This window comes from Anoplophora glabripennis, unplaced genomic scaffold (assembly GCF_000390285.2).
Source record: "Anoplophora glabripennis isolate ALB-LARVAE unplaced genomic scaffold, Agla_2.0 scaffold45, whole genome shotgun sequence".
Taxonomy (NCBI): Eukaryota; Metazoa; Arthropoda; class Insecta; order Coleoptera; family Cerambycidae; genus Anoplophora; species Anoplophora glabripennis.
In genome coordinates, this window is record NW_019416437.1 from 703,264 (window position 1) to 723,361 (window position 20,098).

Sequence of the window (20,098 nt, forward strand, 5' to 3'; positions counted from 1 at the left end):
ATGTAAGAATCAGGGTAATATTATGATAAATAGTTTAATAATACTGTTAATTAATACACAACTTTTATAATTGATCCACCCAACCACCTCACCGTGCGTCTATCTCGATACATTGCAAGGTCAGAACTAACTCGAGATTAAAATATGCTACAACATTGTTTATAGTTAAGTCACGTAGGCATTGATCCATATACCAAATGCTAACAAATATATACTCCAGTCTACATTTAACATGTAATATTTTTGTATTATGTTGTTTCTAGTGATGTAAATGGTAAAATGACAAATTGTTACTTACATAAATTACTATAAAATTACCGTAATATTACGCACCGCGAGATAACAGATGTAATTTATGTAATTTTTGTAACTTACGTAAATTACGTAATTTACTGTAATTAATGTTAATTTACACTTAATTTTATATATCGCGCCAATTTCAATTTTGACATTTAAGGTTTTATAACCTTTCTTTTATTTTAGCAATAGTAGCATTCATTCTGAAGAGTATGGTAATAGTGAGGATGAGGACCAGGATTATACAAGCTCTAATAGCTCTTTTACATTGACAATTTATTCATGAATAAATTAACGAAGTTCTTCATGAATTAATTCACGAATTTATTGGTAAACAGTGTGGTTTTACACTGCTACAGACTTTGTCAAGTTTTTTGACGTATGAATCAGTTCTACCAATGAATCAAAGAAGCAAATAAATTTCAAAAATGTCACCTTTCCACTCATAATTGTAGTGATACAACAGCGGTACCGTTCTGACACATATTATATAAATATTAGTTTTTGTAAGTAACAAATCAGTAAAAACAATGCAAAACTAGTACGACGCCACACAATTATTTACATATTCCAATAACATAACCTCATTACTGATCTGAGGCAGGAAATCTGTTGGGTTGGTACTTCTGAACTTCACGAAGAAATTGACGAAAATTAGAGCATGTTCTAATTCGTCAAGAACTTGATGAATAAATTCATGAAGTTATTTGACAGTAGACAAGAAATTCGACAAGTGTAATGCACCAAGCATTACACTTGTCCAATTTCTTGATGAAGCGACTTCATGAATTAATTCATCAATAAATTGTCAATGTAAAACAGCTATAAGAATAAGGTATTACCTGAAAGAAATGAAGGATTTGAGGCAAAATGTAATGAAAAAAGGCGTGTTATTGTTATACAAAATATTTCACTTGAAAAGGTTTGTTTTTCGTTGTTGCATTTTTCGTTCATAATTTTGACTAAAATTTAGGTTGACCATGCAAAGACCGAACTGACAGAAATAGATAGAACAAAAGAGGTAGAAAAGGAAACAGAAATAAACGACGAAGAATTAAAAACTGTTAATTGTAATATATTCTACCAAAAAAGGCCTAAGTCCCAGAAAAACAAATGCTTAAAGAAACGAAAGCTGTTTTAAATAGAAACTTAAATATTTGTATTTAGATTTGATTTATTTTATTTTTACTGCTGCACTTATATGAATGTTACTTATATGAATAAAAATTTTAATTTTTTGCATAAAAATGGACAAATATTATTTTTTAATCATTGAATTGCAGGACTAGTTTTGTAGAAGCTGAGTACTAAGAAGCTAAACAAGCTGAGTACACTTTAAAATGTCGTAAAATTTAAATGTCATAAATTACATAAATTACAAGCTAATTTGTAAATTACATGAAATGTTACCAGTAAAATTACATTTTCATAAATTACAAGTAATTTAACATCACTAGTTGTTTCTAATGTTCAATTATATGTTTTTTCCTAAATATACACATACCTATTTTCTACGTATTTATATTGTCATTTTTGTTTTATTTACTTTATTTATTATATAAATTTTTGTACGCGTATTTTTTTTATCTGTAACAAATTTTTGTATTTCTAAAAGTCCTCCATGAAGCCTCAAACATTACAACTAATAAAAATATTCGATGGATAATAATTGATGCTTTAGTCGCTCCATGTTTCAAGCCACGGACGGAGATTGTATTAGAGTTTATAAAAAATGTTCTTTTATATTCCTCGCTCTCCACAATTTGTTACTGTGAAGAGTACCATTTCTTCCGCCACCAAAAACGCCATACGTTACACCGAAAATAAAAGCTTTCATTCTGTATCTATTAATTATATTTATGTTCTGGCGTTTGCAGCCCGAGGAAGAGGCGCACGTGGCCATTTTATCAACATGCCCCTGCGAACGTGACCTGCATTACGTCATCACCACGGACGGCCGCATCACCGATTGGGCGCAGCGCAGATACGAGGACCCCGTGCTCCCGGCCTCCTCCGCCGCCGCTGGAGCTGTCTGCCGACTTAATTTCAGGTTAGTGTGACATATTAGTAGCTGAAAGCCCATTAAATTGCATGAGGCGTCCGCCGGACGATAAATTCGGGAATCTTACGTCGACAGCTTGGCACTTTCGGAGGGAATTCGGCGAGAGGACGGCCAACAAGCTGACAAGCAAATACAGAAACAATATTTTTCTGTGGAAGCAGCAGAATAAGCAAGATTGCATTACTGAGGAACCAAATTTAGAGCACTGATTATTTTCAAGGTGTGAGCTGCTGCCGAATGTGGTGAGGGTAAATTGAAGGAAAAGTAATTTGAATTATAGCAACTTGTAAAAGCTTTTGTTACCCCTATTGGAGAACTGCAGTTATTTATTTGATACGGTGAACTAGCATTTTTTAAGCAAATACAGAGTGATGTGATTCACAATTCATAAAATATAAGATTTTACTCCCGTGTTGGCCGCCTCGTTGTCATGACAACCGCCGTAAACAACGCTTCGAAGAGAAGCGGAATACAAACTGATTTCAATCTGCGTATACTGTACGTTGTATGGTACGAGGTTCGCACTCAACGAAGGCAAACTTTTTTTAGAAGGCGTTCACCGCGCAACTATTCTGTTTATTTCTGCGTATTAAACAAACAAACACAATACATTTTCAATAAAGAATTATATCTAAATTATAAAATTAAAAATAATTTTAAATTGCACAACAAAATGGAAATTTTAGGTGAAGCGGTGCGCCACTTGCGTCACCTGATGAGCCGCCACTGGTATTTAAGAACGGAAATTGAAGTCCCGTTTCATCTAACAAAGTACTACAATATTCGTATAGATGTCGCTACAGGAAATACGTTTATAGTAAAAATAGTACGATTATTTCATTCATCCAAATTCCGGCAAACACACCTAAAAAAAAACGAGAAAATGCCAGGTGCACGCACACGTGCACGATAATGAGTTGTCCGGCCTATACGTCCATCCCACTCTCTTGCTATCTCATAATTGCATATGAAAAGAGAAGGGTAATAAAATAATAAAAACTCCAATTTGCGGCCGCCGGTTTTTTGTTCTGAAAATATTTCTATTTTCTATCTTCTACATATTATTATGTACATATTTACAAAAAAGGAGGATGGCAAGTGGTTGTACAAATTTATAATATTTGCAGCCAACTCAAAGTTTTATTTCATATTATTTTCTACATTTTAGTACTTATATGGATTCGGACCAGAGTAGGTGCGAATGTAATTATTTCTTGTATGGATCTTTGAGCTGTTATCTTTTATTGTTGCGTTGTGGCTGCGAAATATTTTATTTGTGGAGTTTACTATTTTTTATATGAAGGAAAAAACATTAACAGAGTAAGTATTACAATTTGCTAGGCATAGTTGTACTTAGTACTAAATTCAAGTAAATAATAGATATTAAAATAAATATGTAGGTATTGTATTTGATTATTTGAAAATAAAAATTACATATGCGACAATGGACTTTCCGCTTACTTAGCCGTAATATAAATATGACATATTGTCGTTGCAATGCACATACAGGCTGTTCCAATAGTGTGACAAAGTTTATAATTATTTTCAGTTATAGTTGTATAGGGCAAAATCTTCAGGCCAAAAACAAGATTTTCTGAACGTTTAATTCGGTCTGAAAATAATGAATAATGGAAATAATAATAAAATGTGAATCCGAGCAAGTAACTTTTTTCGTATCACTACTACAGGCAGTTATACTAAACTTTATCGCACTATTGTGGCACCCTATATATGACTAGATATATCATTATGGTAAATCAAAAGCATAATAGGTAAAAATGTATAATTATCTATGTTTATAACAAATATTATCTGGTAAAATTCTTTTCTTACTTTCAGATACAGAGACAGTTAAATATAACCGGAAGAAGTCTATATGTTATTTCGTAATATACCTATAGTGGTGAAAACAACCCGCTCTATGTAGAACAAATTAAGAAAGATGAAGAATTATGGAAAAAATCAATGGCAACAAATTTGGAACAATTTTATAAAAATTGTATACTACCAGAAATAATATACAAAAATATTCCACAAGGAAAAAGATGTATGGATCCAGAATATATTATAGAAGCTCAAATTAATAAAAAGAAATAATTTTATTTTATGATTTTTTAAATTTTTTCCTGTTCTACTGTACCTATTCTATTTATTTCTTTATTACTTTCATTTATTTACATATTTATTAAACTACACTGTTCCACAGAATTTCTGTTTATATTGGAGGTATTAAAGTACCTACAACTATTTTTTCAAGTGAAGTGAACTGAATACCTATTTCTCATAAAAAAAATTTAGACTCAAATCGTCCTTTTGTACATAATTCTTTACACATTTTTTGGACAAAATAAGTATATCGTACATATTTTTTATATTTTCTCATTATTATGTATATTCACAATTAAAATTCTATTTATATTAATATGCGAATTTTTTTTATCAAGAATTACTTAATATTAATTATTAAAAATATAATATTTTCCATTTCTGTTTATACCAAAGTAAGCCGCTTTATTCACAAATCGTAATTATAACATAACTTTCCGTTATGAACAACTTTTCTTATTAACATTTTTTTATATTATCAAAAACAAAAGCAGTTTATTCTTCAACGTTATTAATTTTGTTAAATTTCTGATCACCGTGTATATATATAAATTACAGTTTTTCATGACAAACATATTCAATTAAAAAGCAAAATATTTTTTGTCACGAATTACTTTTTCTAGTAGAATAGAAAATAAAAATGTTTTCCCTCTTATCCACTAACCGTAGATACTAATATAGGTATATTAATTATAAATTATGGTTTTAAATAAACTAAAAATTGTTTATATTTCATATTTTCTAAAATTATATAATAGTATGGACTTGCACTGTTACTTATATACTTTTATACAAAAATATATCTAAAATGATCATGACATTCTTTAAATATTTACGTATCAATTAACAGAAACCATGACTACCAATTCAGAATCAGGTTATACCAAATTAACCACATACAACAGCTGTTCGTTAAAAATAACCCGAGTCCATTCATAAATAAATTTTTACTAGTGCGACATCTATTACAAATCAAGCGAATTAAAAGTCGGAGATAATGCTATTCATGAATGAATATTTTTTAATAATTTTATTCCAATATAACTTTTTAAATAATAAAGTGATGAACAAACTATGAAATAAAGTCTAATCAGTTTATTTATTTAAAGACAACTATATAAAAAATTGCATAATTCTATAATACTATGAAGAAATAATCGTTTCTTTGTAAAAGTCCAAAAAACCTTCATATTTAGAAATTAATTTCTCACGAATTATTTACCTATCCCAATTAATTTTTGCTTTACTGTCTTCATTTATACTTTGCCAAATGTGATATGAAATTTTACTACTTTCTTCCATTGCTTTAAAAAGATATATTGGAATAAAAAAAGGGCTGTTTTCTACAATTTTTCGGTATAATTTAGGCAACCAGAAATGCATCAGTTTCCATCCTTAAGCAAATATTGTGGCATATATTTAAAAAAAGCGTTTGTAGATTATTTCCAGCGTTTTACGATGTTTAGTATAAGAAGAGAGATATAGGATTACGTCAACTTTGGCGAAAATTAAAAATGCCTACTAACTCGAAGATACAACTCATACAAATTTCCACATTTTAAATATTAACAAGATTGTTATGTTTGAAGAAACGTATAAGGATAATAATTATTGTTTTCGGATGTTAGGTTATTGCAATTTAGAATTTATAATATTGAACGTTTTCTTTATGTTTTATAATTGATTATGAGTTTTTAATATTGTGTTCAATTCATTTGTTCAATTAATTATTCAGTTGGTAGTACGTATACCTTATTGTGTGACTTATTGCTTTTCAAATAGTAGTATGGTATTTAAAATGACAGTACGGCTAAAAAAACACTCGCTCATCCGTCCATAGCACTTTGTTAAGTTGTGCTGCACTTTGATTATGATATCAATTGTAAGGTGACTGGGGAAATCAGCTGTTTTGCTTCAACATTCGAATGCTATGTGGTCCGTCAGCGCGTTCCCAGTCAGCAAATCTGATGCAAAGCAGGGCGCTGAATTTACGGGAGTTTGCTTATTTCTTTAAAAGATCGAGTAACATTTTTTTTCGGTTTTCTGTCTTTATTAGGCCTTCCGAATATGTGGTTAAAATTAATGACATTATGACTGAATCACCCTGTATATTCTACGACTCCATTACATATTATTCGGTATTACTTCTTAACTGCTTAACCTTTCCAGTTTTCAGCATGTTAATCAAAAATAAACTAATATATAATTGTATCAATGAAAGAGACGGGAATTCAAATACTACATTTTTTTTGTAAATTCTTTAATTTTATTCAGTATTGACTCTGAAGCTGCCGCGCCCTCTTCGTCAGCCTCATTTATCGTATTATTCCAGCCCATAGGCGACTAATGACATTACGCTAGGTGATAAAATCTGCTACCGGAAAGTGAAAGTATTGTTTTTCCGCGTGAGCTATTGTGCATTAGGGGTAAATTTCAACGCTATAAAGTTCGTTGCGGCATTTTTCATGGCCCAATCTATTTTTGTTGCAGTATGAAACTTGTAACTTAGTTACCATACAGTTACCAAACTGCTCGCTATTAGCAAAAAAATTGAAGTGCCGTTAATAAATATATTACCAATATGTTGAAAAAATAAAATGATAATATTTGACTTGACAAATTGTTTTACGTATTTACATTTGAACAATTGTTTTAAATCCATTTTTGATAAATAAATCACTGTCAGTGTAACAAATAAGAAACGAATTTTCAATACAAATTCCATAAAATTTCAAGCCCAATGATTACTCTTTCTTTAGTTGACCACAAATATTCTTAATTGACACAGTCGTGGCCTTTTTTGCTACTGCGGGTGAAAAATTGAGCTGTTATTCCGAACAACCAACCAAAGATCGGGCTTACTCCAATCCCCTTTGCAACTGAAATAACGCTCCTTTGACCTTCCAGAGTCATAGAAAGCTGTCAATATCGGACATATAATAAAGTGGTCTTTCCGATGGCGATACGTCGCTAATTATCAAGAAAATCCTTATTTCATACTCTCGTACGACACGAAATGGGAGCGCTTGACATTAATGTGGGAAACAGGACAAAACATGTTAGAAACGAAGTGCCTTTCACTAATCCACACTCGCTATATTTATTTTTGAAATGTTGGTACTTTGACATTTCTTAGAAAAATATTGATGTATTTTTTATATTATATACCAATGTCACAGATAATCAAATGTATTACACAATAAAATTAACATGATACTACATACGAACTACTTATTACACTTTTTTGAAAAGGGAATACAAGTATGTAGATACCAGTAGGTACGCATCGATCTTAAGAACGAATTTGAGAAAGTTGAATACGATGTACTTATAAAGAAATTAAGTTACTACAGATTATTTGCAATATTTTCTAATTTATTAACAGCGCATCTCCATCTCTCCTTATTTATCAAGTATAATGAATACTGATCTAGCGATTATAAAGCCTATTCAGGAGCCCCTCAGGGATCAAATTTAAGATCTTTATTATTTTTATATTTCGTTAATGACCTACCACATAATCTTTCATATTTATCTAGTGTTTTGTTTGTGGGTAACTTAAAAATATGTGAAGGAATTAATATTATATTAAATGACTGCAAGTTATTGCAAAATAATATTGATCAGAGGTATATTAGGAGTAAGGTAAAGAAATTGATACAAAAAATGTTTTATTACGAGTCTTACGAGAAGTAAAAGTATTATTCATTTTTCATATAAAAAGAATGGATGTCAAAAATTCCAGAAGTAAAAGATTTAGACTCAACTCACAACAACAAATTACTTTATATTCATTTACAATTTAAAGCAGGAATACCAGAGTATATCCTCCTTTACCTCCTTTAAAACTACTACTCACCTTTTTACGTGATATAATTTTACGAATACAATATGGATTTTTCAGTTGGTATATATAAATTTTGGAAAGATATAAAGGATATTTGCCTTCAATACTTTTTTTCAATATCAGTAGTTGATATTTGTCTGTGGGGGTTAAATATCTTTTGCATACGTAGATTTCTGGTATCGAAGAACATTATTTGAAATCATTTGATAAAATTTTTTTATTTTCTTTTTAATTTGTTACCTACTTAAAATGGCACTTAAAAAATTTCTCGAGGCAAAATTTACTACCGCACTGTGAGTATCAAATATTTATAATTTTTCAATTTTTTTAAAATTTCAGTGTCTCTTGATTTATTTCTATTCTTTTGTTCATCAAATTCAATAAAAAAAAATATTAGTTCGTTGATATTTATTTTTAGGTCGCTCGAAAACATTTTAGGTACACTACTTTGAAAGTTAAAATAATTATGAGTTACCTTTAGAAATTAAAATATCGATTTGAATCTAGAAAATGATAAAATAACGAGAAAAAAATGTTTTAAAAAATTAAATTTTTGACGATTTTGGAAATTTTTTAAAATCTTGAGCGAAATCTAAACAAATATTTTTTGAGCTTATTTTTTGAGGGGGCCCTTAAAACATGATAAACTAACATATTTTCATAAAAGGCACGAAAAAAATATTCGTTTTTTTTTGCACCACCCTAATATACATAGTTATAATAGAAAGGGTTACAGGTCTATTGATTTGATTGACAGCTATATCTGGGGTCTTCCAAGGTTCAGTGTTTGATCCTCTTTTGTAGATAATCTTTATAAATGAAATCAACCAAGAATTACAGTGTTCTACTCTTTTAAATGCAAATTAACGAAAACAGTTTTTTATACCAATATACATCAGTGATTGTTCATAGCCACAGGAAGATTTTGAAAAATTGAACAGTTGATCCGTAAAAAATCTGCTCTTAACATAAATAAATTCAGTTGTGTTTCTTATGTAAATGAGGTATAAGCGGTTGGTGTTTATAGTAATTTAAGATTTGTTAGATGTGGGGTTAGAATTAAGGATTGTTAGAAATTCCAGGGATTTTGCAGGTAACAATATTTTGATGTTACATTTTTATGCTTCTGTTAGGTGAAAATTAGAAGATGCTTCGGTGGTATAGTACTCAGGTTTCACAGAATAGAGTTATAAAAAATTTGGAGGTTTACAAATGCTTGTGGTGAAAAAATGATGGTATTTATCCAATTAGAGGTTTTTTCAATTTAATCTATTAAACAGGAGTCAAATAAACAACTTTAAATCTTGCCATAAGTACTTCTAAGTCTTTTTCTCATTTAAGTTAATGAGCAATCAAACAGATTGCTGATTATTACTGAATTGTAATATTTCTGTATAAACTTCTTTTATAGTTTTAAAAGTGTGATCTTCAAACCAATTTATTGCAAATTTGCAATATGTGATATGTTCTAATTATAATTCTGTACAGGAGCGGCTGAAATTTTCCGTATTAGTACATATTAGTTAAATAAAACATGTTATGTTAGACAATGATTAGTTCTTGCTAATGTTCCATTCTTGTCATGTCGGTTTAATATGTTTTGTATTTTTATTGCACTATTGCAAAAAATTATTGGAATAAAAAATATCGTAAATTTTTTTGTGATTTTTAAAAGGTTGGACCTCTGTGAAAAATGTTCGTGTTGAGATAAACAAAAACGTATTTTGAAGCTTTAAGTCTAATTATAAGATCTTTTGAAAAAATAAATTTTTGAGCTACGATTATCGAACAATTAAAAGAAATGCCTACTTTTTTAATTTCCGAGCATTCAGGAAATTTTTTTCGATTTCAATCAATGTAAAGGTCAGTTACTTGTTTATTCAGCTTTAAAATAACACTTTTGTCTTTAAATATCGATATATCAGCAACAAATTATTGCACAGTTAATCCAAGGACGGTTTTGAAAAACTGAATAAATTCTGTATAAGGATTTATGGTTTTCGAAGAAAAAAATTTTTTTTTACCTTGACATTAATTTGAAAAATGTACAAAAAATAAATTAACGCTTATTTGGAAAATCTACCGCTAATTTACAAATATTGATGAAAAGACTAATGTTAAGAGAAATTTGATGTATCCGCAATAATCTTGTAAATTGACAAGCTCATCCATCAAACCGTTTTTCTGTTCCAAATAATTAAAGTTTTGAAGAAAGGAACGCGCTTATTGCTATTACGTCATCCTTATCAAAATGAAAAAAAAATGTGTCTCAATTTTTTCCATTACATTTTGTTTAAATTTAAGGAAAAATTCAAATAATTTTCAAAAAAAAAAGATGTATGCGTTTTATTTCTTTTGGAGATTTTGCTTGAAATTTGAGAAGTCCGTGATTAGGCATAAAAGAAAATTTGGAAAATTTTTTTCTCGAGGTATTTATTTTAATTGCTCGATAATTGTAGCTCAAAACAGTTTTTTGTTAAAAAGATTTTAAAACTCGAAATTTAAACCTTAAAAATGCTTATTTTTTATCTCGACACGACCATTATTCACTGAGATACCTACAACATTTCAAAAATCAGTTAAAAGAATTGTGAAATATTTTTGTTCCCTTAATTTTTTCCACTAGTGTATCACAATCATTACCATTTAATTCCATAACCATATTCTTATAAAAATATGAGTGATTATTTCCTACCATATACATACAGGGTGGGCCATTAGTGTGAGAAAGTAAAATAACCCTAAAAAAAAATTTATATAAAAGTTATACAGAATCAAGAAACCTAAACTACAAAATTAATTTGATATATACAGGGTGATGAGTAAAAACGGGACATGCCAGCTATTACATTTTTTAAGTGGAACACCATGTATATTTTTACACATATGGATTTCCGAGAAAATTCTATATATGGCAATATAAACAGTTTATCATTTTAGTACGAGGTTGCCAAGTTATCTAGAAAATTCTTCGAATTTTGGAAAAAATATGATCTCAGCTACTAACACTTGGAACAAAATAGTTAGACAGAGTTATAGGCAAATGTTAGACAAAGGCTCCTATATTAGCTAATATCGATATTTTATACAGGGCATTTTTTATAATACGATCAATTTTAGAAAGTTTAAACTTGATTTTCTAAAATTTTCAAATGGAACGCCCTGTGTTTTATTGTTCTATTTTATTCACATATCGATCCACTTCAACATTTACTAAGCATGTTCTATATCTAAAATTGTTAATTTTCAAGATATAACAACATTTCTGAAGAAACTTAATTTTTATTATTTTATAGAATACCACAAATAAATATTAAGTCAAAATGGAATGATAAATTATGAACTGACAAGTTGACACAATGTGATAGTTTTTTCCAAAGCCATTTCGTGCGACCGAAAATAATAAGAATTACGTTTTTCCAGAAATGTTGCTATATCTTACGAACTAACAACTTTAGGTGTAGAACATACTTAATAAAAGTTGAAGTGGACTGATATGTGAATCAAATAGAACAATAATGTTCCATTTGAAAAATTTTAGAAAATCAAGTTTGAACTTTCTTAAAGTTATGGTATTATAAAAAATGCCGTGTATAAAATATCGATAATATAAGTCTTTGCCTAACATTTGCCTATAACTCTGTTAAATATTTTTGCTCCAAGTGTTAGTAGTTGAAAGTTTATACAACTTCTTCGAGGTCATGTTTTTTCCAAAATACGAAGACTTTTCTACATAACTTGGCAACCCCGCACTAAAATGTTGTGTGTTTCAAATTAATTTTGTCCATTAGGTTTTTTGATTATGTACAAGTTTTATATACACTTTTTTCTGTATTGCGAATAACAAGGGAGTAATTTTACTTTCTCACACTAATGGCCCACTCTGTATGTGGAAAGATGTCTGGATAGATGCTTATTTAATAAATAATTAAATCAATTAATAAAATATTGTCCATAAGTTAATGATTCAATATCGAGAAAGCGTACTTAAAAATAAGTAGTAAATGTTAAAAATATTCAATAATTTCAGAACGTCAAGCTAATTCAAGAACCTTCGTATTTCAATAAATAAATGCACAGATTTCCACCTATGCTTACGAATATTCGAAATACTTCCCCGATTCGGTGTCAAGTAAGTCGGTGTTGCCTCCGTAATTACGAACAGCAGCTGCATCGCATAGACGAATTTGGTAAAGTAATTCCAGTCGTCTGGTATAAAGTTAAAGCAATTTTCCTATCTATTATCTCATATTCGGTATTCCAGAATGCACTGAGCATACGAATAAGGCGCAGCGGCCCCTTACGGCATTTTCTTGGGGTAAAATGAAATCTTCGGAGAAATCTAATAATGTTCTGTAGTGTACCGCTGTAGTTACTGGGATTATTGTTCCAACTTTACACGCGATACGCTAGGATTTTAACAGAAGTCTAATGTGAATGTCGATATTGGGATATTTAGTTCTGTGACATCTTCCAGATACCTTTAGTTATTTTATTGTATGTATCTATTTATTTACGAACAGAATAAATAATACAACTGAAATAAAATATTTAGGTTTGATGCCAAATGAAGATGGATAGTCATGCAGAATATGTCTATCCTATGTATACAGGCTGTTACAAATTCGCTTGTCACTACAGGAATCTCGGAAACGGTAATAGCTACGTAGTAGCTTAAATGGGGGCAAAGTTGCGTAATGCGACCAATATTATGCCTCTAAAAAATCAAGGCTAACATGATTAGTTTTCGAAATATTTGAAAAAAAAACAAAATTTTAGAAATCCGTTTTTGTTTAATTTCAGCCTTGTTTGAGGTGATATTGAAAAAAGAAGAACACTTTCTCATGGCCACTTTTAGCCCTCTATTGAATGGCATAATCAGTTTTTATATGTTACGTTTCGTCTCTCCAGGACCATCATCAACTTAATTTTTTTTAAATACGACCCTGGAAATTTTATTACATTTTTTGCAAGCCTTCATGACCCTCGATACTATACTGCCTCAGCCCTAACCAGATTCAGACGTTTTGTCTTCAAAAATTCTTCTTCAGTGTATTCGTTCCATATTTATCTAAATTTTTTATTTAGATTTCTTTGTTTATCGAATCATCGTACACTGTAAGTGTCGTTAGACCCTGTGAAATCCATCTAGTTATTTAAACTATTACCACCACGCGCTACAATAGAACATTTCCAAAATTTCGTTTTTTTTTTCAAATATTTCGAAAACTAATCATGTTAGCCTTGATTTTTTAGAGACATAATATTGGTCCCCTGATTACGTAACTTTGACCCCATTTAAGCTACTTTGTACCTCTTACCGTTTCCGAGATCCCTGTAGTGAGAAGCGAATTTGTAACGGCCTGTATATCTATTTTGTTGTACAGAAAAATCCCAAATATTATTTAGAATAAAAATCTGAGTTTGCCTATTCCAAAAAAACCATTGCTAAATTCAGGAGAACATCAAACATACAGAAAGAACGAGAATTACCCGTTTTTCGAAATATTTTCCCTGTAACAATTGAAAGTAAGCCCTAAATAAAAAAGTCATTATCTATTTTTTGTCATATGACGATTTTCTATAAAGTTACATCAACTGCGAATAATAAAAGTGCAAGATTTTGTCGATTGCATAGAAGATTCGCAATAATTGTTTGTTGAAAAGTTAAAGAAAAAATCTAAATGGTTAAAAAAGTGTAAAAATAGGTATTTCTAGTATTGATCATTGGTTATTATTTCAACAAGTATCTCTAAAAAATTGTGTGCACTTTCTAAACCTTCATTTAAACCCACAGTACGCGATAAACTTTTTGAATTTTTTTTTTAAACAATCCTGTTAATCGAAAACCACGCTATCGATCGTTGCAAAATTTTTAGGGTAGAATTGACATATGTTTTACTATTTGTTCACAAATTTTCATCAACATTTATAAATATTTACTTATTTTAAAAATTGCTCCAAATATACGTATGATTTTCTACTATTTTTCGCCCATTGTTAATGCAAAATTCAACTTTTTTTATTCGCAGTTGATGTAACATTATAGAAAATCGTTAAATAAACAAAAAATAAAGAGTGACTTTTTTTATTTAGGGCTTACTTTCAATGTTACAGGGAAAAATATGTCGAAAAACGGGTCAGTCATTTTTAGTCCTATTTGTATGTTTGCTGTTCCCCTGAATTTAGCAATGGTTTTTTGGAATAGGCAAACTCGGATTCTTATTCTACATAATATTCGGGATTTTTCTATACAACAAAATAGATGACTTAAAAACACAAACGCCAAAGCCTACTTTTACTGCTCTAACGCCTGGGCTATACTGAGATGACATTAAACAGTTTAGTCTGTCTGGTTATGCCCAAAGACTGATTATTTTAAATTATTAGATGTTGCTAAGCTCTGACTTAAACTAAAGTCGACGAAAATTGCCTTTTGCTGTAACGTTAAAATATATTTCATTATATAATACTTCGATTGCAGGTTATACTAAATTACCTCAAAATTAATAATTAATAATTATTTACTAATTCGTAAATTTTACACCTATAATTTTCGAGTTAATAATACATAAAGATGGTAATATAAGGATTCGACGTCTAGCTAAAAGACGGTTCACGATATTTAATTTATAATTTATATTTAATAAATTGATAAAATGACAGATACTGGCGTTTTGAATGATGCTAATTTATTAAAATTACGCAGCCAGGTGTTTAATAAAAAAAGGCTCACATAATTTTAAGCAAACTGTGATGATGATAATAAAAACGACTGTACTGCAAGAACGTCTTCAATACATTTTTAAAAACTTTTATTCTATCAACTAAGTAGTTGGCCACGGCATGAGTGTAACAACGTTTATGATATTTATCATTTTGCCTTGTATTACAATACTGAGCACTGTATTCTTCAATTTATTCCTTCAGTCCCATATACCTACATACACATGTACAGACAACATAAAATTAAAATTCTAAATTCTTTAAAAATATTATTATGTTTTTACGACACGTAATTTTTTTATATTATAAAAATATCTGAAAATTAAGTTGAACCACCCAATAAGCACAAACAATACCTAGATACCACTAAACTATAGTATTGTTATTTAGTTAAAATAAATTTTATTTAACTAATTAAAATATGTCACAGAATTTAATTTAGTATTTAATTGTTCAGAATGTAATTTTTCTCTTTAAGCCTTCGTCTATTCCTAAAATTCCTAACAATTAAATAGTGTAATTATTAACCAAATTATGCTCACCAATTTTTATATTTAAGGAATTACGAATTTTATGACGAGCGTGAAATCTTATATATAATATAATAATTGCATTTATTTTATCAGATTTGCCTGAGCATACATAGTAAGAAACATTTCGAGTGTTAATGTATCTCATTGCTGTATAAAATAAACATCGACAAGCCCAAAACGGAACCTTGAAGAACTCCTATTTCAACTGCTTTATTTTCCGAGTTAAAAATTTTCATTAAACCATCATGGTCACCACTATCATGAGTCAGATTAACATATTGTCCCCCATGATTCAAAAAAAATATCCAATCTAAAACTACACCCCTTGTACCATATGCAAATATTCATATAATTAATTTACTATGGGGTACAGAATCTAACGCTTAGGTGAAGTCATAGAAAATGCCCACGGAATATACTTCTTTTTCAATACATTCAATTAATTTTTCATAAAACGCAAGTATGCCTAGCTGTAATATCATTTATGTGTATCCAAGAAAGCCATGATTTTACTTATTGATTATACTTATGAAGTGTCAAAACAACAGTTTTTTTTCTACGGAACGTAAGTCTTTTACATCCAGGATATAAAAGACTTTTTTTTTCTTTATTTTCTGGGTATTTTGCCACTTCAGACAATATGTAAAAAACACCACTCATAAAAATCTGTTAAATTATAGATAGTGAATCAGTTCACTAGTTTATTTATTCTTATCAACATAAACATAAGTTTTAACCAATCATTAATTTAATTAACAGTCAATTTAATTAACAATCAATTTAATAGTCAATCGTTTCTTTTAACAACGTTTTAATTTAAAGTCGTAATTGTACAATTGTGAAAACTGACTTCACTCGAGGATGGTAAGTCGATCACTGCAATAGTATCTTAGTGTTTTGATTAAGCCACTGGGTAATTATTGAAGAAGCATCAGATTTGGGAGCGGATACTGACCTGCCAGAGAATATTTGATATCAAAATATTTGTAGGAGACATACATGTCAAGTAAATTAATTGTAAATGTCAATTTCCCTTCACATTTTTAGTAATTTTTTAACTGTAGGATACGGTTTTCGAAAAAATGTTGTTTGATACTCAATTAATTGCGAATTTTTTTTACATTTTCGAATTCAAATTTAAATATATGCCAAGTCAAATTTATAAATAAATTTTAGAAGTAGATAGTAGTGAAAATAATAACTTGTTAAACTAGGTATACATTACTTTAATTCAAGAAAATTTTACTAAATTGTCAATGCAACAACCAATAAATTATTGGCCATTAAAGGAATTTTTAGACGGTGATGTTCTCCTGAGAGGCGAAAGTCAATTTCACAGTCCGATGAAACTTAAACTTCATTAAACATGACCTATGTATTCCAAGACTCTTTTGCTGCTGCGATTCGGCTCCCCTCTTTCCCTGTGTTATCAGCATTAAAAAACGATTTTAAGAATTTATATTTATTTTCGTGGAATGGTAAAAGAAATGTCACGCAAATAATAACCCAATATTTTTTAAGGGAACGTTCATTCAAACGTTATGGAAAATTATAGGAGAGTTATTCAAATTTATATTTGAATTCTCAAGCAGACATGTTACATATAACATTTCTTTCTCAGTTATTATTTTTTGGTCTTAGGATATATTCTTTTATGCTCAAAGGAGGGCAAATACACGTGTATGAAATGAATGTGCACTGAAATTGAGTTTATGGTTATATGACAATAAAATTTTGTAGCTTCTTGTTTTATGGGAAGATTATTCCTGTGTTTAGATATTCTAAACTTCAATATACCTAAGAGAAAATGTTTGCTATAGATTGTCTTAAATGTGGAAAATTACATATCGTGGAATATTGGTTACATTAACGCCACATACATCTATAAGTAATTAGCTGACACAAGTAAAATCACATTTATATGTACAATGCATACAATTTAAAGTATAAACTTACTTAAAAACATATACTTAATTAAATTATTAGTTGAGCAAAAAAATCTATTCTGCTACACTATACATTTATGTTTGTATGCATTTTAAAAAATATAAAAAATATATAAAAAGTAGATCAACAATAAGCATTGATAAACCAGAGTGCTAAAGCCACTGGTTTTCGACATGTATATTCAAGTTTAAAAAAGTATCTCAATTATTTAAATTTTGAATATTTGGATGGATGGAACTTGAACCAACACTTTTGTTTAATTAAAGACAAAAATTCTCTGCTCTGATCTACAAATCTGTCTGCCGATGGGGGCTGATATTTTCATGAGAAAAGATCAATTATTATTTTCTGGTTATTATTAGTCTTTTTAAAAAGAAACAGTTATATACATCTAAAATAATTCTAAATGTAGACATTTTACAAAAAAGAAATTATAGAAATAATAGATTGGAGACAACTCCCAAAAACTTTATAAATTTCTACGTTTTCGAACTTTTGATGATTACTCTTTCTAACAACGAATAGTTTTAAAGATATATTAATCTTATTCAGTTGGATATTAATTTAAAAAATGCCTGTTTTTTCAATAAAGTGAAGTGAAACCTTTTTTCGTAGAAATAACATTAAGAACTAAATATGTCGTCGAAATTCTGGGGTTCGATACTAACAGATTTGTATATCAATCTAGTTAATTTTTATTTTTGATTTGATAAATTATTAATCCAAGTTTCATCAATCTACATGAAAGACCTTTAGATATTATCGTAGCCAAAATTCACCCATGTTTCAAATATGTACCTATAAAAATCCTTCAAGAGGAACCTTTAAGGCGCAATAGTCCTTCTTAGTAGTGACGTCACATACACCAAATAATAGGCAACCCCATAGTACACATTGTCTTGAACAATTTCTCAATATTTTTACTAAATCGATTTTCGACCTTATGTACTTTAAACACAAATGCCAAAAAAATGTTTTTTTTTGTCATGACCTTAAATATTGCGATATTCTGGCAATTTAAGAAGTTTCAAACCCCAAGTTACAAACTAATAGAATTTATATATTTAAATTTATAGAACAATATTGACTTTTATAGTAATCAATAAATTAAAATTATATCAATGTTACTGAGCATGCGCATTAAAGTTAATTTCATGTAAGCGTAAGTAGCCTCGCAACAGTATATCGTTCAAGAAAGGTTTGGTTATGGTTAAGAGTGCGTCTATAATAAACCACTTGAAGAAAAAAATACTCGATAAACACACTGACACAGTACAACACCTAGAAAAACAATAAAAATACTTGAAATTGCCAAGATTAAACAAATCAAGAGAAAATACGCTAATGATGGCAACGATAGCATATCAACAAGAAACTCACCTGCGTATGAGCCTATTCTTTCCAAGCATGAGCATTAGGACTAACACGGCTAATGTTGAATTTTTTACTTTATTTAAATTTAGAAATATTCTTCTATATCGTTTTTTGTAAGGTTTAAGCACATTAATGTATCTATTTTTCGAAATACGTGTTGGTTGTTCATAAATACCTACTTCCAAATCCTTATAAAAATAAATTAATTTGAAGTTGTTAATTTTTATAGTATCTATGAAAGATTCTATACAATTTCAACTATGACAATTTGTTGCGGGTTACTTAAATATGCGAGGTCACACTAAAAGAGTCTATTACCGCCAAAAATGTTCAACGATGTTTTCAATATCCCATCCATATGCCGAGAACGCAGTTCCACGAAGTAGCATCTAGTAATAAACAAACTACAACAAAATACGCCGCTAAGAGCCCTGAGTTTCCTGGCAAACAGACCATGCAGACCATCCGGCGTAGTCCACCAGCTAGCGTCCGAACGTCAGTTCCGATTTTTAACAGTTTTTATAACCAGGACGTTGACTTGGTCAGAATGTGTACTCGACTTGAACTTTCTTATTTTGCATGATCAGTAACACTCGCTCCAAATTTTATTTGCATTGCGTAAGTAACCTACATGTTCTTCTACATTGTTATTACAACGAAAAAATTCCATTCAAAAATTACCAAATTCGCACAAAAAGTCAAAACGAATTAACCAACCAAAATTCACTACAATGTATTTTTTTAAACTTTAGCCCTGCAGTTTGAAAACCAGTAGCTTCAGTCCCTTTGGATGTTAGAATTGTTTTATAACTCTGTTTAGAAATGAAAGAGAGTAATAAAATCTCATTATGTGCAAATCGTAAATAAATGTAGTATTGGTGCTTATATTCAATACTTTTATATTATGTATTTCTCTGAATATTCTGATGAATTATCTTCGTCTCCTAGATTGATAACGATAGGTTCCACAGTAACGTCAATTAATTATCGAGTTCCCACATTTTCTCCTCTTCTTTTTGTACATGATGTATACATCTTTGCCAGTTATCTGCAGTTACACGTTCCAAGGAATTTTTTAACAAAATTTTCACGTCACTTAATTTAAACGTCGTATTATTTCGCGCTACATCTCCTTTTACCTGCGCCCAGACTAATTCGATTGGGTTAAGTTCACAGTGATAAGGTGGTAACCGTAGTACCGTTATT

General features: G+C 29.5%; 1 protein-coding gene across 1 annotated transcript in view; it reads left to right on the plus strand.

The window, feature by feature from the left end:
- Positions 1-20,098, plus strand: part of LOC108917091 (C3 and PZP-like alpha-2-macroglobulin domain-containing protein 8) — a 195,207-nt gene that overhangs the window by 70,937 nt on the left and 104,172 nt on the right. Inside the window, exon 7 of the mRNA XM_018723528.1 lies at positions 2,175-2,347. Coding sequence (XP_018579044.1) covers positions 2,175-2,347 — 173 coding nt within the window. The remainder of the gene's footprint in view (positions 1-2,174; positions 2,348-20,098) is intronic.